The 23,206-nt window shown below is 36.6% G+C and overlaps 1 protein-coding gene and 1 pseudogene across 3 annotated transcripts in view; both read right to left on the reverse strand.

Annotated features, from left to right (window-relative positions):
- Window positions 1-1,138: 1,138 nt before the first annotated feature.
- The window catches only part of Pnpla8 (patatin like phospholipase domain containing 8), a 46,053-nt gene continuing 23,985 nt past the window's right edge, over window positions 1,139-23,206 (reverse strand). For 2 of the 3 annotated variants that reach the window (XM_052185904.1, XM_052185905.1), the window contains 5 exons: window positions 20,982-21,153; window positions 17,743-17,800; window positions 12,789-12,983; window positions 7,144-7,339; window positions 1,139-4,261 (listed from right to left, as the gene is read on the reverse strand). In XM_052185904.1, coding sequence (XP_052041864.1) covers window positions 3,987-4,261; window positions 7,144-7,339; window positions 12,789-12,983; window positions 17,743-17,800; window positions 20,982-21,153 — 896 coding nt within the window. In that variant the 3' untranslated portion in view covers window positions 1,139-3,986. The remainder of the gene's footprint in view (window positions 4,262-7,143; window positions 7,340-12,788; window positions 12,984-17,742; window positions 17,801-20,981; window positions 21,154-23,206) is intronic. The other variant, XM_052185906.1, reaches the window with a different exon arrangement.
- LOC127688254 (uncharacterized) lies at window positions 5,314-5,415 on the reverse strand (annotated as a pseudogene).

Below are 23,206 nucleotides of genomic sequence, written 5' to 3' on the forward strand. Positions count from 1 at the left end.
TGTGGATACTATAGAATCTGAAAGGATATGACAAAATTTTTAATCATACAGTACTTAATTTTTGAAAGATTATAGATATATTCATACCAGGGTTTTAACTTCCCAATGACATTGAGAAAACAGTCAAAAACTACTTTGTATTACTCAGTGATACTACATAGATCACGAATAGTTGTGACACTTATACCTGGTAAGATTCTTGTAAAGAGTATTTAAATGTCATTATTGGACTATATGACCATTTTTGACCACCTAACCTGTTCATATTAAATCAGACTGCAATCTTTAGAATGTATTGTATTACTGACTTGCCTGCTATAACAAACTATCTGAAAAAGGCAACTTAAGGAATTCCTTGAGTTTATTTTGGCCCATAATTTGAGTGCATTTTTTATCATGGTCCAGGAAGGCACTGAGGCAGCTGGTCACCGTGGATCTGCTGCTAGGAAGCAGAGTGATTAATGCTAGGATTCAGCATCTTCTAGATGAGTCCAGGATACCTGGTCATAGAATGGTGCTACCATAGTTCTGGGTTTTCCCATCTCAAGCAACCTAATCTAGATAAACCATCACAGGCATTACCTCCTAGGTGACCCTAGACTCTGTCAAGTTGACAATATTAACTATCATACCTCATAGTATGTAGTGTCTAAAAGCAGAATGAGGTAAAAGTACAGCTTTTTATAATGAAAAAAAAATTAACACACATCCAGTATGGTCAATTTGTGGTAGCTAGTTCTCTCTTATGTGGGTTTTAGAATTCATCAGATTATCAATCAGGCTTGGTGGCAGGTGCCTATTACTGAGCAATCTCACTGATCCAATAATTTATTTTTAACAAACGAGTTAACCAAACTATTCATGCATATTTGTGGCATGTGATGAATTTAAAACTCTTCAGATCAGTTGAATAAAAGTTATAGTGAACAAAGCAATGAGTGCGACTTCTGACAGACATTTATCAAAGTGATGAACCAACATATGCAAACAGTCTAGCACAGGAGCATCAGTAGTTTGGAAATCCTTTTTTGGATTGTGGATAGTTCCTGCCAGGAAAAGAAAAACTGTTTTTTGATGTGTTTCCTATTTCTTTGTCATAAAAGAGTAACTGCCATTGATTTGCTTCAAAAAAGTCAAATTAAAGAACAGTTTTGTTGTATTTAAACTTGGCAAGAAACGATAACAGAAAAAGAACACAGAGCCATGAATGTGAAAAGAATTCGTTGGGATGGGACCAACTATGGAATTTTCCAAATGGATTATGTATCCTAACTGCCCAGAGGACAGCTTCAATTTCCTGTACAAGAAATTTATTATGTCCGCAGCATGGTGGTGGTGCACGCCTGTAATCCCAGCACTCTGGGGAGGCAGAGGCAGGCAGACTTCTTGAGTTCGAGGCCAGCCTGGTGTACAGAGTGAGTTCCAGGACAGGTATACAGAGAAACCCTGTCTTGAAAAAACAAATCCAAAAAAAAAAAAAAAAAAGAAAAAAAAAAGAAAAAAAAAAGAAAGAAAAAAGAAATTTATTATGGCCATTCTCTGGACAGGAAGCATCTTCTGAAAGACTGCAATGCTGGTGAACTGGATAGGAAAGCTCAGGCCTCCTCTCCTCTGGCCCCCTCACCATGGATTTCTGAGTCCTTTTAGAGGTGTGGATCAGTAGAGTACAATACAGAACCACAAAGCCCAGGGTAACTAAAGCAAAGACCCAAGATACAGTGACCAAACTGAACACTGGGACAATTTGCTTTTGCAAAAAGCTCTAAAGTCATAAAGACTGAGGTGTCATGAACTGAGATAAGAACATTTCCTCACCAACTACACACATTATCCATATTTACTTCCATAACCTGTATCTGAGGTCATCCTACAGCTTCAATTTCCTGTAGAAGAAATTTATTATGCTTGCTGGGCGATGGTGTTTCATTAAAAGACAGTGTCTGATCAGAGTGTGCAAGGGTCCTAGTTCTCTGCCTTTCTGAGTCCTGGTACCTTGCAAAGCTTTTTCTAAGACTCCAACAATACTCACCTCAGGCTTGCTCATATGTACTAAGCATGCACACATTTGCTATGCTGAGTCAAACTACTGCCAACTGATGCTGATGGGATACTTCCTATAGGTTATAACTAATCTTCTCCTTCTTTCCTCATGCGGTGGTGGTACACACCTGTAATCCTAGCACTCTGGGAGGCAGAGGCAGGTCAATTTCTGACTTGAAGGCCAGCCTGGTCTACAGAGTGAGTTCCAGGACAGCCAGGGCTATACAGAAAAATCCTGTCTTGAAAAAAACACCAAAATAAAAAAAAAAAATAGAATGATATTTGGGCAGAGAACACTTCCTTCTTTATAAAATGGAGGTTGTCCCAGGGACTTACTCAGTTCTTTGTACAACCAGGATCAGGTACCAATGAAGACGAGAATAAACAAAAACCTGCATACCACACAGATGGCTATACTTTGTTACAAGTTCATAAGTAGCACCCAATATATGTGGCTTAACAAAAATACTGTGGCCCAAGTACCCTTAGCAAATGACTAGCAAAGTACAAACCAGGAAGAGTGGATTTAAGTGGCAAAGCATGAACTATACCAGTTGAGGACAAGAGACACACTTATATGGGCCATGCAGTACCTTATCCTATTACAGAGAATCCTCAGAATATGCAGATTCCCGTTAGTTTTTATTTTTCTTATACTAGTAAGTCAGTCTAGTTACATAAAAGTTTATTTGTATTTAAAGGCTAAAGAGGAGTGTTTAAACCATCTTCTGAAATAACCAAAAACTTATTTATCTTGTTCTTAAAAAATAAATATGAAGACACGAAATTTGACAGCTAGCTTTCCTACTTTTACAAGTGGAAGAGCTGAATCTTACAAGCTGTCCACTGCCGTCAAGGTCATGCCCAGAGGCTGGCTATTCAGCCAACCAACACCCACAGTCTCAGCCACTCCACAGCTCTCCCCCATCTCATCGCTTCGGTCATACAGCACTGCAGACACTATGACCACACAGACAGCACTGTTTGTTCATGTGTACTAAGCAAAGTATATAAACTTGGTTTCATTTTTCATAAAACAATTTCAATTCAATATAAAGATTTACAAGGGAAATAATACAGTGAAGATTATTTGACATACACCAACATGTTTAACTTCTGTAAATCTAACTAGACAAACATTTCACCATAAATGATACAAGAAACCAGGCAATCATTATGAGCAATAAAAAAACTTTAAAATGGCATTAGCCTTGAACAATTGGTCACTTCAATAATTTATTTTTGTTAATGATAAGAATATTAAAATTGAATAATTAATTCTGTAACAGTAAATGATAAGATAGCATTCGATCTACAAAAGTGAACATTATCTTGAAATCTCAAGAAAAAGTTAGCTCACTGGAGATTCATCAATTTTTTTGAATAGAAAACTGTATCCAGTTTTTTTATATTTCAAACATAAATATACTTTAATAAAGAAAATCTCATTTCCTATATATTTTTCAATGATTATTACAGTAAAAGGTAACACATGGATTGTGGGTGCACCTAGTGAAATGCTAAGTAGTGTAAATGTAAAGAGAAGTCACCTTTTTGACATGAAAGAAAAATCAACAATCACACAAATTCCACATGATTGAAAATGACTAAAAGTAAAGCATAAAGTATAACATTCCCCATTTCTTGTTTGGCACATATATTAATACATTTTCAAACAGTAAACAATTTAAGACCAATAGATACTAAAGCCAACTAGCATAGTAATAAAATGCCTAAAGGTTATGAACATCTTAAATACCTAATTCCCATATAACTTCTGTTACCAATCATATCTTCTGTGAGTTGGAGCTGTTCAAAGCATTATCTGATTCAGGGATAATTTCACTAAGTGTCCTACAGAAAATTCATGTTGAAGCACACTGCTCCTCTCTAAATTGGTGGATCTTTAGATGGCCTTCATTTATGAGAACACATGTACACCCTACTCACAATTTTGAAAAAAATGGAAGACCTTCATACATGTCACTTTTTAATTTTATCCAATCATTGATCTTCTGAAGAGTTGTTTTTTCTCGACTTAATATTTTTGCAACTTTTTTCATCTTTTGATCATTTCTTTCTATGTACTTCATTCCTTCCAGCTGAAGCTGGTCCAGCTTTTCATCTCGGCTCTCATCTAGGGGTATGTTTTCACAGATCACAGGATTAAATCTAAAGTACGTGTCAGGAGGTAACAGGCCATCAAGCATTATATGGACTTCTGTTAAAACAAAAATGAAGAAAGGGTTGGTAAGAAAAGGTATGAGGTAGGTTATTTTGAAGTGATCCATTAACTTTTCTCATTTAAAACTCTCTTCATTGTAGGCACATTACAAACACGTTTACTTTACTCACATCAGGTTCAACCTATATCAAAAACAAATCTACATATTACGATTCACTTTCCAAATATTTTACTCAATTAGGGACCCTGCTTGACCTCTCTCCTTGATGAAATGACTTCCTTTCTTTTGCTTTTCATTTTTGGGGGATAATCTTTATTGGTCTAAATATTTATGCATGTTAAGATTCATCACTTTTAACTGTGTAATTTGACAACATCTGGTAGTGGATAAGCATTAGTTTTACTACCATAAGTCATACACATTCCCTCCAAAGGTTTCCGAGTCTCCATAGTGAACCATCCTTTATCCAGTCCTTTATAAAGGATGCCAGAAAAACATCCTTATCATCATGTTAGCTGTCTTATCCTCCTCTTAATTAATCATATATAAACTCACCACTTAATCAGTAATTGCTTAGAGAGGCCACATAAACTTGCTATTATATTTCAATAACAATTTATTGTAAGTTATTGTTTGTTTGTTTTGTTTGTTTGTTTGTTTGGGTTTTTTTGGATTTGTTTTTTTTGAGACAGGGTTTCGCTGTATAGCCCTGGCTGTCCGGGTACTCACTCTGTAGACCAGGCTGGCCTTGAACTCAGAAATCCACCTGCCTCTGCCTTCCAGAGTGCTGGGATTACAGGCATGCGCCACCACTGTTTTCAAAGTTAACTGTCACAAACCTCTATATTTGTGTCATTAACTATAGCATAAGGACAGTGTGGTAACATTTCACATCTTATAAAAATTCCAAAAGATCTTGCCACTGCCTGACGTACAGATTTATGCAATATGAGACCAATTCACTAAAGACTATCTATAGTAGATGAAAGAAATTTTCTATCACAAGAAAATTGTATTCATTCATCACAAATGCAAATTAAAACCACAATCTCACAGTATAATGTTAGCTCTTATTAAAAGATAAGGGAATATTAAGCTAGCCATCATTCAGATGTCCATAGGTCAGAACACTAAAGGTAGACATAGCCTCTCTCCTTTCTGCCACTCTGGGTATATATTTGAAGAAAATGATATCAGAATCTTGAGAAGGTATTTGCCATACCCTGTTCACTGCACTATCAAAACAGTCCAGATATGCATTCCAGTATATATTTTATATACAATAGGATGTTAGCTTTAAAGGCAGAAAAAAATCCTGTCATCTGTAAAATGACAGATGGATTTAAACAGCATCGTACTTATTGAAACAAGCTAGATGCATGAAGACAAATAATGCATGATATTTGTATGTAGAACCTAAAGGATTCAAGCTTAGAGAAGAATACAGAATGCTAGCTGTCCCAGAGTTTGGGGGATGGGAAAGATATCGGCCAAAGGGTATAAACTTTCAATCATTACAGCTGAAAAAATGCTAGTATTTAAATATACAGTTATGGTAACCAGAGTTAATCACACCAGGAAAAGATTCCTTAGCTTGCGTATGGCAGTAATTATACAGATTCTATTTAAATTTAAAGAAGGAGTTATGCAGCTTTTGTCAGTTTTAACAAAGTAAAAATGATATCTTACTAATTTAGCAAAAAATTTTCAGATAGTAAAAAAATCCCATTTATCATGGTTTTTTGTGGGTTACTTTTAAAAGATTAAGGTCCTTATCAGAATGCAAAGAACCTCACTAAGTTATGAATTTAATTAAAGATATGATGATTTAGATAGAATAACTTAAACATGGAGCTGTTACATGCTACTTTAAGAAATTAATAACCCATTTTAGATCCTAAACATAAAGCAGTAAGATAGAGATATAACCAAAGCTAAGGTTCAAAACTCACTATTCAATAGACACTTACCAAAGGCATAATATGTGCTAAGAACTGGAATCAACAACAAATAAATCTCAGGGCCTCAGAAATGTCAGGCAACAACTCTAATACTGAGCTACACTTTCACTTCCTGCCTTATATCCTAATGGCACAGAGAGATATGTAATAAACATGTAATGTACAGCTGTAAGAGGAAAATGTGCTTGGAGAGGGAGGAAGAAAAGCTGGGTAAGTGGCTGGAATAAAAAGGTGAGGAAGCTGAAGTTGTCTGGAAAGGTTTCTGAAGAACAAACAGCCTGAGTGACGCAAAGGCCACACATCTGTCTGAGCGGAGAGCCTTATCGGGACAGTCCTGCAAAGCCGAGGCCATGAGGCCCAGGAGTTCTTAGACAGTATGGAGAACAGTAAGGATTAATGTGGTAGATAGAGAAGAGGCACATTCAGGGGTTCAGTTTTATAAGGACTGGTAAGGGATAGTGGAGGAAGGCTTTTGGTTTTTTGTTCCACAGACAGAAAGCCTAGAGAGCTTTAAGAGGAGGAAGGACAACTGATATTTTAATGGCCCACGGTGGTCTTTTCTATACTCTATTAGAAGGGCACCAGGAGCAAAAACAAGAAAGTATTCCAATGCCAGGCAATTTCCACATTTGCCAGAATCCAATTCTCTTAATCCTACAACTGTTTCAGTTATTATCTGAACATTTAGACCCATCTAACCCTTGTTGCTTTTCTTTTTCTTAACTGGCAAGTCTCCACCTAAGCTTTTCCACCAGGTCAACTTTATATACTTCTCTAACTAAGCCAGGAGAGCAGTCTCTTTAGGATCACTGAACAAAGGAAGGGTGAGAAGCTCCTGTGTGCTTCCTAAGCTCTCAATACAGACCTAAGCCACTCTTTTCACAGTTGAGATCACATTTTACCTAAATCAAAATACTGTAAGCTGAAGTGCCTGAAGGAGGCACAGAAAGACTAACCCTCTGTGTCTGTAGCACTGCTGATAACGTTAGAGAGCTTGGTCTTCAGGCTTGTGTATGTTGAGGTATTCCTCACATCACTCTCATACCGTCCTGTGCCCAGGGATACTATACACTCTAGTGGGGTATCTGGCCAGATACATTTACATTCATGCAGGGCCAAGGCGGAAGGATTATTCAGAAGCAAACCTCCATCCTGTAAAACACAAGCCATAAGAGCAGTCAGTTCAGAACTTAATATAAAAAAAAAGCTATCACTGTAGTGATTGACTTACAAGAGGATTCTTTCAAATGAGTTTATTCATATGCTACAACTGCAAAAACCACTGTCTAGAAGGCTAGGTTTTAGTTTCCTATTTTGGATTGCTTTGTGTATGCTGCTTAAAAATACTGAAATGAAATGAAAATCTTGAAAACATTCCCATGTATATTCATTTACTAATTGTGTACACACCCACATGCAGGTAAGAGGAAAACTGTCATGTGATTGAACTCAGGTCATTGGACTTGGAAGCAAGTACATCTAACCACTGAACCATCTTTCTGGTCCCTGAGCCAATCAACTTTTAAAGACACTAGGATACTTGATACTTAATAAGAACAAAACAATCTTTCACAAGTTCAGTGTAACCAAATTAAGTGAAATTTAATCAAAATAATTTTAAGATATCATATCCATCATGTTATGGTTAGGGCCACCATAACATGAGAAACTATATTAAAGGGTCACAGTACTAGGAAGGTTGAGAACCAGTGTTTATCAGTAGCAATATGATTTTAAAGAATTCAAAAATGTAAAATACACTGATAAGAGTATAACGTAGAAAAAAACTGAATGAAAATCAGGGTTGAGTACTATAAAAATAAAGAAGTAATTAAAATTACAGTCATACTATAACAGAATGAATCATACAAAATATTTAAATCTATTTCATTACTATATTGTATATTGAGTTTAAAATCTAGGGACATACATATGATTGAAAATATTTTAAGTAACTACTTAGACTTCTTCCTATATGACTTCCACATATATTCCCTTTGTAGATGTTTGATTTATTCCTGTGTGTCACTTAGCTTTTGAGTTTCTGAGAGTAGCTCTGTAAAGCAAAAATTTCTAATTTTGATAAAGTCTGCTGTCCAAGTGACTTTTGTGGATGAACAATAAGTTTTTTAAAAAAAAATAACTGTTAGGAATCTACTTAACCCTAAATCACAACACTACTCTTCTAAATATTTTACATTTAAAACTACAATCTACTGAATATTGTTGGTGTAATCTGTGAAGCTTATGTCAAAATTACAATCCACTAAATGTTCATGGTATAAGCTGTGAGGTTTAGGGAGTGTGGGAGAAACAGAAAGAGGTGCGGGAACAGTAGTCATATATTTCAAACCAATTTGTGGAGAAGAGTATCCTTGGGGCTATGTAGATGCTTTAGTGGATAAAGTGCCTGCTATTCAAGTAACAGAACCTGAGTTCAGATACCAAGTACCTATTTGTGGTGGCATACATTGTATTTGGAACCTCAGCACTAGAGGGTGGAGATGGGCAGATCTCTAGAGTCTACTGACCAGCCAGTCTAGTTAATTAAGATCTCTAGAGCCTACTGACGAGCAGTCTAGTCAATTGTTAAGCTTTGGGCTCCATGAGAGAGAGAAACCTTCTCTCAACAAACAAGCTGGAGAGCAAAGACACTCAGTTAACCTCTGATATTAATAGATTGCTCACATGTACAATATACACATGCACAGCTTGTTCCACCAAGGTACTATCCGTATAGCTCATATGCATATAGGTCTATTTCTGGACTCTGCTCCACTTTACACCCCCCCCCCCCCACACACACACATTGACCAGGCTTCCTCAGTTAACAGTCTAACAAGCAGAGATACAAAATGCCAGAGATTGCTAATAGAAGTTCTGAGATTCCAGGGAAACATGAGGCCATCAGATTTGGAGAAAAGCAGTTTGGTTACACCTTTTCATTGCTTATTTCATTCTACCTTTCAGTATGGGCTGTTAGTCGTCATTTCATGATCTAATTTCTATCTCTGAATTGCTGACCAACACCATCTTTACTACATGCCTTTGAAGGACTGTGCTGTATATTTCTATGCTGTGACTTTCATGAGAGGATATTCTTTTAAAATATGTCTCTTGTTGCACATTGTGGTACACATCTGTTAGTCCAGCACTCTGGAAGCTGAGAAAGGAGGATTGCTGCATATTTAAATGCAAACTCAACAACATAGGGCCAGCCAGTGCAACACAGTGAGATCCTCTAAATAAATAACAATAGGAAGTATTCCTTATCAATAGATGTCAACATTTCACACCATCAGCTCTTTCCATGATGCTGAATATTGACACTCTCTAAAACTAAAACAACAGAAAACAGATCTCTGAAAAGAACACATCCGGGATAAAAGAGAAAACACTTCATCCTGTTTGCCACTTGAATGATTGCAGCTGTCCTAAGGGCACTGATATCTGCCCTCTGCCTGCATCCAGGAAAAGGGCAATTTGTATTGAGAACAGGACAAGATCAGCAGAGTTGGTTCTCACTCTGGGGATGATGGTTACTTTGTTTATAGAAGTTTTAGTGTGTTTCTTAGTGATTTAACTTAATGCTTATCATTTCTAAAGTCAAAGTAGCATGGCAGAGGATAAATAAACAGCAAAATCCTAATTAAAGTCAAGTATATTATTTCAGCTCATTCATGAAAAGTCTAAGTAAGCATCTGCATACTTGTGCAGAATGAAAAGCTTATAGGGATAAACTGAAACTTTACCTGGTGTAATTGGCTCGCTGTAGGTTGGATAACTTTTTTGGCTGCTAAGCTCACTTTCCTCAAAGAATCCTTCTGTTCTCAGTATGTCGCTATCACCTCAGTGCACCATACTTGCCCTAAAGGCACAGAGTTCTCTGATCTTTCTCGCCACTGAGAACAGTCCTCTTCCTCTACATACTTTAAGCTGTTTCCATATGCTCTAAGAAAAATATTCACGGTTTAAATTCACAGGGTAACCTCACCTTCTGAAAATGCTATTTTCTCTCTGATATCACAAATATGGTGTTTCTCTAATGAATGAACACCAATGCCTCACATCTCAGCTTCCTACTTTTCTTATTCCAAAAAGTTCCCAATTTTTATTTATTTATTGAGTCAGTTTTAAGACTGGATCTCAGTGTCAGATCTTAGGTTCTCATGATCTTCCCACCTTATCTTCTGAGCTGGCATAACTCCTTCTTTCTTAGTTTCTTTTTTATGTGTTAATTTTACTGGTTTTAATATGTATCTATGACATGCAGATGCCCACTGAGGCCAGAGGCATCAGATTTCCCTGGGACTGAAGTCACAGGTTGTTGTGAACTTTCTGATGTGGGTGCTGGCAACCAAACTAAGTCCTCTGGAAGAGCAGTATTCATTCTTAACCACTGAGCTATCTCTCCCTGATTAAACCCTTTCTTGCATTGACTTTTTTAATTTGAGGAGTTTTTGGTAATAAATTAAATATAGGCAAATTTTAAAGGGTATAACTCATTTGATGGGAATAATTCAATGGCATTAGCTACCTTTACATTGTCTTAAAACTTTTATTTGTAACATTTCCAAAAACATTTTTACCCAAACTGTGTAATCATTCCTCATTTCCTTTTATCTAATTGACTATTCATTCTATAGACAACTCAGATGAAAACTTCTTTGTAAAGAATAAACCACATCTGTATTATTTAGCTATCTTACTAGTGACTTTATCAACTCAGTCTATAAATATTTATGTTGTAGTATGAGTTATTTGGCCACACTCAGCTATGCCTTTTAGAGGGATCCATGAATAAAGAAATTAATTCTGTAAATTCTGTTAATTCTAGAGAACCCCAACTAATGAAATCATGTATCGGACTCTTTTTAGTAAAAATGGAAATTAACAATTTTGGAAGTAGAGATGAAAACAATGAGACAATAATTCTGTGTGAAATACTAGTTCAAGATAATACTATACTAGTTTCTGAGTAGTTTAAGAGGAAGTAACTTAAGCTACTGAGAAAGAAGCCCTGCTTTAGTTTTGTCTTAAGGTTTCTATTGCTATGATAAAACACCATGGCCAATAGTAACATGGGAGGAAAGGGAGATTTCCCTTACCCTTTGCAGCTTGATGACTGGTGAATCATCAGTCCATAAAATGCCCTATAGACTTTCCTATAGGCTAGTCCTAGGGAGGCCTTTTCTCAATTAACATTTTTTTCTTCTAAATCCTGCTCCATAATTTATACTCTACTTGCCTCCAAAAGAATATGAATTAAAATGGGATGATACCTGTAGACATGATAGTAAAGCTATATTTTAAAATGAGATTAAAAATAATATAAATGTAAAGAATTTAGTATGAAAAGGTTATGAAAGTACTATATTTTAATGTTATCGTTGGCAACTTCCTAAAGGGTAAGAAAAAGACAGAGACTAACTTTGCTTCCTTCCAAGTTTTGTTTAAGCAATCAAGATTATTCATATTTTAGAATAAAATACTATTTTTTGAGGGGAAAACTATCTTATTTTTTCCTCAAGATTTAGAAAAAGATATTATGGAAGTATTTACTTAAGTAGGGTCTAAAATTACAAATGCCATTTGAATATTTTTTAATATAAATGTGTCTTTGTTCCTGGAATCCACTGGTTATATCAGAGTACATCTCTTATTCCATGTAGTTGTATCCTTTACATAAATTATTTTAGCAATAGCTCAAAATAAATTGAGAAATTACAGCCATTAATATAAAAATGGTCAAAAACTAAAATTCTGTGAGGAACTTTTCAAGTTTATATAGCTGACAGACAGCTTATACAGAAGTTCTATGCATGGATTTTGTGATGAAGTTTGTATATTCTGGCCCAGGAAGTGGCAGGATTAGAAGGTATGGCCCTGGTGAAATAGTTGTGTCACTGTGGATATGGGTTATAAAACTCTCATCCTAGCTGCCTAGAGGTCAGTATTCTGCTAGCAGCTTTCAGATGAAGATGTAGAACTCTCAGCTCCTCCTGCACCATGCCTGCCTGGATGTTGCAGTGTTCCCAACTTGATGATAACAGACTAAACTTCTGAACCTGTAAGCCAGCCCCAATTAAAGGTTGCCCTTATAAGAGTTACCTTGGTCACAGTGTCTGTTCACAGCAGTAAAACACTAAGATAGGTTTGAATGCTAGCTAAAGGTTCTTGGCAGTAATAGACTTTTTTTACCCACATAACTGATTATCATAAAGAGTACATAAATGCTTCAATGATTAGAAACGAAAGAATTCATGATTCCTTCAACTAAGATTGATTTTAGGTGGGAAGTCACATGAAAATTCAGCATTTATAAAAATACATACTTTGGAAGTGTTAATTCAAAAGCTTCAAACTGCCTTATTTTTACTATTTAGTATAAGTTATGAACTCAGATTTTTTTCAATGTGAAAAATTTAATAGCCCTTTGACTCTAATTTCTTATTTGTAAAATGAAAACAGGTCTGTCTCCCTAGTAGCAACAAGTAATAAATAACATGTGAAGCTTGTCTAGCACACAGCTGGCTTTGTGTTGTTACTCACAGGTCAACTTACTTGATGAAGATCACTACCCACAGGTCAACCAACTTACTTGATGAAGGTCATTCCCCAGTGCGTATTCTGCAAAGTAGCCTGGAGCAGCCGATGAGGCTCTAATGGCCTGCCACATTTTGTACTGACAGCCTCCTAAATAGTGAGAGTTGGTGCCAGGAAAATGACCATAGTTTCTGAACACAAAAGCTTTTGGTGTTTGTCCTCTGTTTACTATGGTACTTATAGCAGCTACCTAGAGAATTAAAAAGTAAACAAAAAATATGACTATTAACCACAATATTTAGATTCTTTAAAAACTGAATGCTATTTATTATTATTAATTTGTTAAATGCAAGGGGCCTCATTCTATATGTAGTCCTACTTGGCCTAAAACTTATCATATAACGTACCCTGGCCTTGAACTTGTGCAATTCTCCTGCTTAAATCTCCTAAGTGCTACAATTACAGTGTGAACTGTCATGAACAGTTGAATACTATTTAGTGATATATATCTACAAAACCAACAAGAACAATGTATGAACACAAAATACTTATAGAAAACTACATAGGAGAGAGAAAAGATTAAAAAAACAAAAGGATAAGGTTTGACACAAGTTTGAGATATATTAGATGAGAACCATATAGAAGATGCATTTGAATACATGAAGAATACATATTTAAGAAGATTCAGTAAGATGCATATTTCTAAATTCATAACTGATGTAACAGTGTTGACAATTTATTCTTAAAGTTCAACAAGTGCAGTATTTTGAATGTAATTTACAAAAAAATTTTCACGTGCTTTGAAAATATTTTATTTTGAGATTCCATCTTACACTTACCACAATGGCTAAGGTCAGTAACACAAGTGACACTCATGCTTGCAAAGACAAGGAATAAGGAGAACATCCCATTGCTGATGGGAATGCAGATTAGTACAGTCACTATGGAAATTAGTGTGGCGATTCTTCAGAAAACTGGGGCTCCATCTATCTCAGGACTCAGCTATATTACTCTTGGACACACACCCAAAGGATGTTTCATCCTTCCACAAAGGTACCTGATCAACCATGTTCATTGTTGCTCTATCATAACAACCAGAAACTGGAAACTACCTAATGTCCCTCATTAGAAGAATGGAAAAAGAAAATGGAGTACACTTACACAATGGAATGTTACTCAACTGTCCAAAAAAAAAAAAAATGAGATTTGCAGGAAAATGAATGGAACTAGAAGAAAACATCCTGAGTGAGGTAACCAAGACGTTGAAAAATATATATGGTATCTACTCACTTTTTTGTGGGTATTAGTCATTAAATAAATGATAGCCAACCTATATTCCACAAACCCTAAGAGGTTAGGTATAAAGGAAAGGTCTAAGAGGGAACAGATGGGTCTCCCTAGGAGGAGGGAATAAAACAGATTTTACAGGGGCACAGGAGGTGGTGGTGGTGCTGGTGGTGAGGTAGGGGCGTGGGAGAGGAAATGGAAGGATCAAGTAGAACAGGAGAGGAGATAGTGTTGAGGGAGGAAATGCAGAGAGAGAGAGAAACAGATGGAATTGAGGGGCACTTGAGTGATGATATGGACACACAGTGCAGTGGAAAACTTCCTAAAACATGTGAAGCAATCCTAATGAAGTCTCCTAATGATGGAGGATACAGGTCACCCAACTGGTCATCTCTTGTCACCAACAAAGCTTCCAGTACCAGGACTAGGTTGCATTTAATTGAGCTGGGTCAAGGGGGTCCCACTGAAATCCCCAAACAAACCCAGGCTGTTGCTAAGATAAGGGGTTCCTCTCCACAAACTGACAGCCAGTGACAATGCTGAGGACAACACCCACACAACTCATTGACCATGGAGCAGTAGAGCTGGCACATATACGGAGCCTTCAGCCCTACATTCTATGTCTTTGGTGCAGGAAGTTATTCTATTGGCTTCCAAAAGAAACATAAATACAAACCTAGCTACAAAGCCTTTGACCTACAATCTGTTCTCCCTGCAAGATATGCTATGATAATGGTGGCAAAGAACTTGTGGGAGCAGTGGACCAATGTCTGATTTGACTTAAGTCCCACTCCACAAAACAGAACCCCTATTCAATACTGCTTGGGTGACCAAGAACCTGAGATTAGATAGTCCAAAAACCTAGGGTAAAATGAAACACTTCTGGTATAAAAGAAAAAGTATCGATAAAATAATCCTAATGATACTCGGTTATACTCATAGATCCATGCCTTATTCAGTCTTCAGCAGAAAGGCTTCCTCTCGCAGGAGAGAGGAGACACATAGCCAGTCATAATGTAGAGAGTCCTTGGAGCAGCTCTAAATGGGGTGTCTCCATCAAATCCCTCCCCTTAAAGCTCAGGGAACCCCTCAGAAGAGGAAATACGTTGGAACAAGTTCACGAATGAGGCTGTGGGAGGGGATCGCTGAGACCTTGTAAGAAAACTCCAAGTAAACAAGACAAAAGTCTTGTAATCTCTAGTCCTCCCTAAAATGGTTGTTCTTGGAATATGTTCCTTCCTGGTGTAGTGGATATGATAATTTACTTCAGATTACTCATTACAAGTGACTATCATTATTTGTTTGTATAGAGAAACATGTTTTCACCTACATCTTTTCCTTAGGATCATATACAGCTTGAACTCATGAAAACCTTACTCACTCACATGCCTTTCCTTAACCCTCTGGGTATAAATTGTCTGAATAAAGATGGTTCTTGAGTGAAATTTTATTCTACCTCATTTACTGGCTACTTTCTTCCAGGTCTTACCACCAACTGGAGCAGCAAACAGGGGTGGAAAAGCACAAGATCCAGAAGGGATGGAGAATACAAGAAGATGATCCATTGAATCAACTGAGCAAGGCTTGTATAAACTCAGAAAGCACAGGATCTGCACAGGTCTGCACTAGGTCCTCTGCATATACATTATAGCTTTCAGTTTAGTATTTTCATGGGACTCCTTTTAAGTTACTCGACAAGTTGGTCTCAAATTCCTATGTCTACTCTTGGGACACTTTTCCTTCTGTTGGAATGGCTTGTTCAGCCTCAACATGATGGACTTTGCTTTATCTTAATATATTTTATTTTGTCATGCCTGGCTGTTTTCTCTTAGAAGCCTGTTCTTTCTAATGAGAGACACAAAGGGAGTGGATCTGAAGAGAATGGGAGATGTAAAGGAACAGGAAACAGAGGGAGGGAAAATCGTAGTCAGGATATTTTATGAGAAAAGAATCTATTTTGCATAAAAGAATGGGAAAAATACATGATTTTAGTGAGTCACATTATAGTCCTGCACAATTCTCAAAGCTTTCAAATGATAGGCCTAAGTTTTCCTGTCCTGTGTCAAACCTGGCCAGGGCCCTGTTTGCTTTGTCACTTAATAAACAAAGATCCTATCCTAGACTTCTGGACTTCATGACTCTTGTCATCTATGGATACCAGTTGGCCATCCACTAACATCCAGAGGGTCTTTCTATAACTAAGATACAAAAAAAGAGGATTAAGAATCCTATCGGTAGATATCTGCTCTATTACAATAAAAACCTTTGCGACTGGCTCAAGATTTCCTGTGCAGATATTCTTTTACCCAAAGTTAACTTCCCATAATTTGTAAACAAGTATTCAAACAAAAACAGAGGCCCAGTAATCCAGAAGAACAAACAAGAGGGGTAGGTAGGGCACATCCTAGGGTCCTCTCCCAAGGAATGAAGTCATCTCTTTGTCATGGCCTTCAAGCAGTGTGTGATCTAATCTCCCTACTGTTCAGTCTCATCCCACATGCTGCCCTCAGATCCTTGGGCCCTAGTCTTTGGGAAAGCTTACAGTTCCTGGAATTCTCTTTGAGCCCTACATAGACCACTCTCTTTGTCCTTTTGCCAGGAATGCTCCTACTTACTAGCCTTCACAATGAGGTCTCACAAAGTAGCCTTCCTTACATCCCCTGAAATGTATGCTTTCAGAGAACTGCTAGTATGCTCCATAGCATTCATTTCAGAACTACTTCATTTTATGAGATTATTTGCTTAATAATCACATTAAGTAGATGATCCATAGCCCCGTGGTCTCATGTGTCTAGCTTACTTTAATACAGTATTATCAGAAATAAAACCACTAAAAATTAACAAATACAATATACTCACAAATGATCCTTATTTCTATATACTTTGAAAGCATTGTGATTCTAATAAAGCCACGGCATTATTATGCACAAATTCAGTGCTGTCACAAAGGCATATAGCAGTCACAAAAATGAAGGTATGAAAGTTATGAAGATATGATGAAGTTATGAAGACCAGCTCAGAGAGTACTACATTGATTATACATTCTTATAGCTTGCCATTCAAGAGTAAATACAAGTGGTGTGGGATCTCTAAGCACATCAATTATAATCCTCAAGCAAGCAACTATTGTTAAAAGCAAGCTAAAACAATTTCGGATTGGGAGGTTTCAAACAAATGAAATGACCTTCATAGAGGCATACCTAAATGACTCAATTTTTAAAAATCAGGATTCCATTTGTACATTAATATAATTCTGTTGATTTTACATATTATATAAACCTTCTCTTTGAAAATCTAAGATAGAAAATACTTTCATTTTCCTTAAATCACTAGATTTTGTTAAAATAACTATGACATGACTTTCCTTAACCCTCTGGGTATAAATTGTCTGAATAAAGATGGTTCTTGAGTGAAATTTTATTCTACCTCATTTACTGGCTCCTTTCTTCCAGGTCTTACACCAACTAGAGCAGCAAACAGGGGTGAAAAAGCACAAGATCCAGAAGGGATGGAGAATACAAGAAGAAATTTTTTTAAAAAAATTCATTTTTTAAAACTTTTATTACTTTAACTACAATCTAATAATTACATCCTGTATTTTAATAGAATGACCTAATAGATAAGGAATCAATAATATCTATTACAGGAAGTTCCCAAAAATGCTTCTCACAATACATGTTTTTTTCCAGCCTGTGATGATCTGTCTAGGAGACGTCACTCACCTTAGGACATTCAGGGTCTCTCGCTGTTTCAATCATTAGTGCAGATCCAATTCTATCCCTTTAGTAAACAAGAACACATGAGTTATAGCAAAACTAAGGACTACACATTTGCCTGTAGCTTTGTGATTGGTATGTGTAAGCCAGATCAACACCTTCCAAAGATACTTTTGTTCATGCTGCTTTATCATAACAATAAAAAGCAAACTAGGACATATTCCTCCTTTAAAAATACATTAAAGAGAAACAAGGAATAAATAAAGTATGTTCTTTAAAAATGTATTCTGGACCCATTAGATGGCTCAGCATAAGCACGCTTGTTGACAAGTCTCATGAGTTCATTTGTAGGAACCCATAATACTAGAGAGAAGTGTGTAATACAAATATCCACACCCAGGTATACACAATAAATAAATGTAAAAAAAAAACAATTGAATATACCTTTCAATATATGGTTAATATATTCACAATATAATGAGCATTGCCCTGATATGAAAATGAGTAAAAGATCATATATCCACAATATTCACAAAAAGAATGTAATAAAAAATATTTAAAAGGTTGATGGTCACTAAAAACCTCCCAAACTCATATATTTTAAAAATGAAATTATTTGGTTCTGTAAAATAGAAATAAAAGTTTGGTTCTGGAAGATGAGTAAACCAGGATCCTATTTTAAAGAACAATTCAACTACATACACATATATATCTCAAGAATTTTGTTTGAGAATTTCATACACGTTAATGTTTTTTGGAGCAAATCCACCTCGACTCCTTGCCCTCCAAGCCCGTCCCTCTCCCCATCACCACTTTCCCCTCCCACATTCAAATGCTCTTTTATTTTCAAAACTTTCAAAATATGTGTAACATTTCTGACAATTTTAGGTCTAGGATTTCCCTTTAAAGATATCAGCAGACTTTAGCTGACATATCCATGTCCATTTGTAAACTACAAAAATAAGACATCTTAAGGAAGATTTTTCATTTTTCTAATAGGAAATATGTTAAACCAAAAATAATACATTAATAAAATGAGATAATGAGCAACCATTAAAAATGATTTCACTCTATATATTAATGAGATCATCTGCGACAGATGCTAAGTGAAGTGCAGGATGTGTGCATTATCATCTCCACTGGAGGGGAAGAGGAATACACACATGTACAAAGGCAAATACTTGTTTGGCTATATATTCTAAAGGAAAATGTTAAACGCTTTTGTTCTTACTGGAATTATAGGTTATTTTCAGTGTTTCTTTTAATATTTCATTACTTTAAAAAGACAGCATTTGAACAAATGAGCATTAACAAGATTGATATATTCTGAAATGTTGGCAGAAGTTTAAAGTTTTCTACCATAGCTAATCCTAATCACAAAAGGAAGAAAAATGTAATTTTATGTGTTCATAAATATCCTAGGTAGAAAGTCTTAAGAATATATGATACCAGCCCACTGGTGTAGTGTAACACTGTAGTACTTTCAAAAGTGCTACTAGTTTTAATAAATTTGGAAACAAGTGAAATATAAATTTACAAGTATAAAATAATATCAGCTGTATACTATATGAGGAAAACAGAGAGTGCTAAGGAGATGTCTCACTGAAGCACGAGGACTAGAGTTTGCATCCTCAGAATTCACACAGAAAGCTGAGCATGTGCTTGTAAATTTGGCAATGGTGAGATGCGAGTTAGAGACAGGTAGAGCCGGGGAGCTTCATGGCCAGTCAGCAGAGCCTGCTTGCCTAAGGTCCAACCTAGTGAAAGCATCCTGTCTCCAGCCTGAGGAGAGACACTGGAGGCTGACCTCTGACCTGCACCTGCATACATGTATGCATGTGCCCACACATGCACAAACATTCATCCACATAAACACAAATTTAATTAATCAAGAAAAAAACTAAATATATTACAAGTCACACAGGGTTCAATAATAAATTTGGGGTGATTTAAATTTCAACTTTCTACCTCTAGTTTCGGTTTTATCACAATATCCTAGTATTGATCCTCGTATTGATTTTATTCTGGAAATAAATTTTAATATTACAGGTTGTCTCAGATTAATGACTTGAGAATAGATTGTAAGACAAAGAAAAACAACAGTATACAAATACAATCTATGTACAATATGGCCTCATGTTTTTTCTAAAAAGGCAACTACCAGCAGTTAAGAAGAGGACTCCACCTGTGAAATCTTGTCCCAGGAGCATGAAGCCCTGAGTTCAGTCCCCAGAACCCAGGGCGTGGGGGCGTGGAACTATAATTCTGGCACTGGGAAAGTGGCACAGGCGGATCCTTGCAGCTTGTTTACTGTCATCCTAGGCAAATGATTGATGGCCTCCAGGTTTTGTGAAAGACCATGTCTCCAAAAATAAGTAGAGTTGGAAAGATGGCTCAGTGGGTAAAGGTACTTGTTTGACAAGTCTGGTACTCGGACTTCAATCCCTAGACACATGAAAAGGTTGAAGAGAACTGACTCCACAAAATTGCCCTTTGGCCTGCACATACACACCACAACATATTCATGTGTGGTCTGAATATGCTTGCCCATGGGAAGGGGCACTATTAAGAGGCAGGGCCTTATTGGAAGAAGTGTATCACTGTGGAGGTGGGGCTTTGAGGTCTCAAATACAGGCTCTAGTCTGGCCAGTATGATCCAGAGCCTCTCCAGCTGCCTGCAGGAGACAGTCTCCTTCTGGCTGCCTTCAGATCAAAATGTAGAGCTCCCAGCTCGTCCAGCACATCTGCTTGCAGTCTGCCAGATTTCTTGCCATGAGGATAATGGACTGAAGCTATGAAACTGTAAGCCAGCCTCAATTAAATATTTTCTCTTATAAGAATTACCTTGGTGGCAGTGTCTCTTCATAGAAGTAAAGTCCTAATTAAGACAATATGCCCACACATCGTACCCACAATAATAGGTAAATAAGGAATACATTGGAGTGATGGAGGAGGACACCTAACATCCACCTCTGGCTTCCGCTTGCATATTCATGGATCCGCACACATAAACATACATAGAGATGAACATATATGCTCTCACACAACCAAAAAAGGTAACTATAATTCCTACATGCAAATCTTACCAAACTTGAGAATCTGCTAGAACATAGCTCACCAAAACAGTAATAGTGGTTATTTCCAATTTAGTGAGAACATTATTCTTTCTATTTTCTATACTTTTTAAGCTTTAATATGTATAAACACTATATACCCAAAATATTACAAAAGGGATTGAAACTCACTTAAGGATCTTTTCCCACGTATGACTGTCATAAAATGCATGGCTCCAACTCATTTTGACGGTCCCGACAATGACATTCTGTGTGAACACATCTGAGCCCAACTTTCGATAGAGTTCCTCACATTCATCCAGTGGCATGTGAAACAATCCCAGCATAAATGCTAATATGGCCCCTGAAAAGAACATTCTTAGTTATCATCAGTGATGTGATTGCTCTTACAATTTACACATGGCTCTGAGACAACCAACCTGATGAAATTCTAGCTCTGATACTCTCTAAGTGAACGTGAGACAAAGCAAATCTCAGAATCCCAAGTTTTCCCACCTGAGAAATGGGTATAAATTTTACACTAAATTAAATTATATATAAGATATCACAGAAAGTAAAATCATGTTTTACTAAAATACAGTGTATTTGACAACTCATTAAATAAGATATCCTTCAGTTTGATCCTAGAATCAATGTGATGAAAGAAATTAAATATTTTAGGATGTCCTTTAAATAGCTGATTTCACATACCAGTTGTAATTGGTGGGACATACTGCCACCTAGTGGCTATACTTGCCTAACTCGTAACTAAAGAGGAAGATGGGGTGTCAGGGATGAGATGTCAGCAAGACAGAGACCTACTTAACCATTTAACATGTAAAGAAATAAATAACAATGTAGCTTAAGTGTTTTTTAATTTCTGAAGTTTTTGTCTCATGTGTATGAGTGTTCTGAATACATTTATGTCTGCACACCACATATGTGTACCTGGTGTGCAGAAAAGAGCACTGGATTTCCTGGAACTGGAGTGACAGATGGCAGTAAATTGAACCCGGTCCTGAAGAAATTCAGACAATGTTCTCTTAATCCGCAAACCATTTCTCCAGCGCCCCCAAAGTGTATTGTATTGTAACTGGTATCATTCCAGTAAAAGATTAAATAACTGATAATTTAAAAAAGGCAGTATTATGCATTAAACTATATAAAATATTTTTAACTTGGAGAATAATCCTAATAAATAATTTGCTAAAATAACTAAATGCCTATTTGGGGGCAGGTGATGGTGGGGAGCGGGTCTCTCTAGGTAGCCTTGGCTGTCCTCGAGTGTGCTCTGTATACCAGACTGGCATCAAACTCACAGAGATCCTCCTGTTTCTGTCTCCCAAGTGCTAGCAAAGCACTTTCCTTTCAAAAAGAACTTCTATAAAGAAAAACAGATACTTAAGAAAGAATTAATTCTATTGTTAGTGAGAATACTACCCTTAAACTAAATATGTGATTGTTGCCATCATAAAAACCATAATTATAAACCAACTTAGGAATAAACCAAATGGGAAAATGAAGATAAATTATGAAGCACTTATAAGTAAAAAAGTATAGTGGAAAGAAATGCTACAAAACAGAAACCTACATATTATATAGTATCACGATGGGTCACTGTTTGTGGGATTGTACTTTATTAGTCATTCAACAAGAGGCTACCATTAGATGTTTCAACTGCCAATACTACTCCAAATTTAACAGAAATGGGTAGTGTTTCAAAACAAATTAGCCCACAAATAATATCCTTAGGAAATGTCTCTTTGACAAGTATTCAGAGTCAAATCACCTTTTCTTTTGTTAAGAGTAATAATAAATTCTAATATATTAAAAGAAATCTGTGGAGCCCAAGCAAGCCTAGAACAAACTAGACAACCTAGACCTAGTTTTGTCCTGCCTCAGCATCTGGAGTGCTGAGATTAAACACATCCCCCGCCCCCATGCCTAGCTACTTGCTGCCTCTTCCTTTTATTTGGGGGTGGGGTGGGCGGAGTGTTGGTTTTAGAGATAGGGATTCTCTGTGTAGCCTTGGCTGTCCAGGAACCCACTGTGTAGACAAGGCTGGCCTTGAACTCAGAAATTCTCCTGCCTCTGTTTCCCAAGTGCTGGGATTAAAGGCGTGCACCACCACTGCCTGGCTTTGCTATCTTTCTTTACAGTAATTTTGCAGCTCTCTCCCTATCAGGAGGTAGAGCTCATTTTTCTATTTTGTAAATCTGAAATGAACTGAACTTGGCACTGCTTTTTTTTCCCCATACATATACCAACTAACAAAATTTAAAAGTAGCTATTTAAAACCAAAGACACATTTGCTACTTTAAATTCTACTTTCAAATCACCATATAAATAACATAGGAAAAAATTACTCATTGCTATTTCTTAGAAACAAACAAAACTTAGAAATTAGCACCTTTAAT

Source organism: Apodemus sylvaticus, chromosome 6 (genome assembly GCF_947179515.1).
Source record: "Apodemus sylvaticus chromosome 6, mApoSyl1.1, whole genome shotgun sequence".
NCBI lineage: Eukaryota > Metazoa > Chordata > Mammalia > Rodentia > Muridae > Apodemus > Apodemus sylvaticus.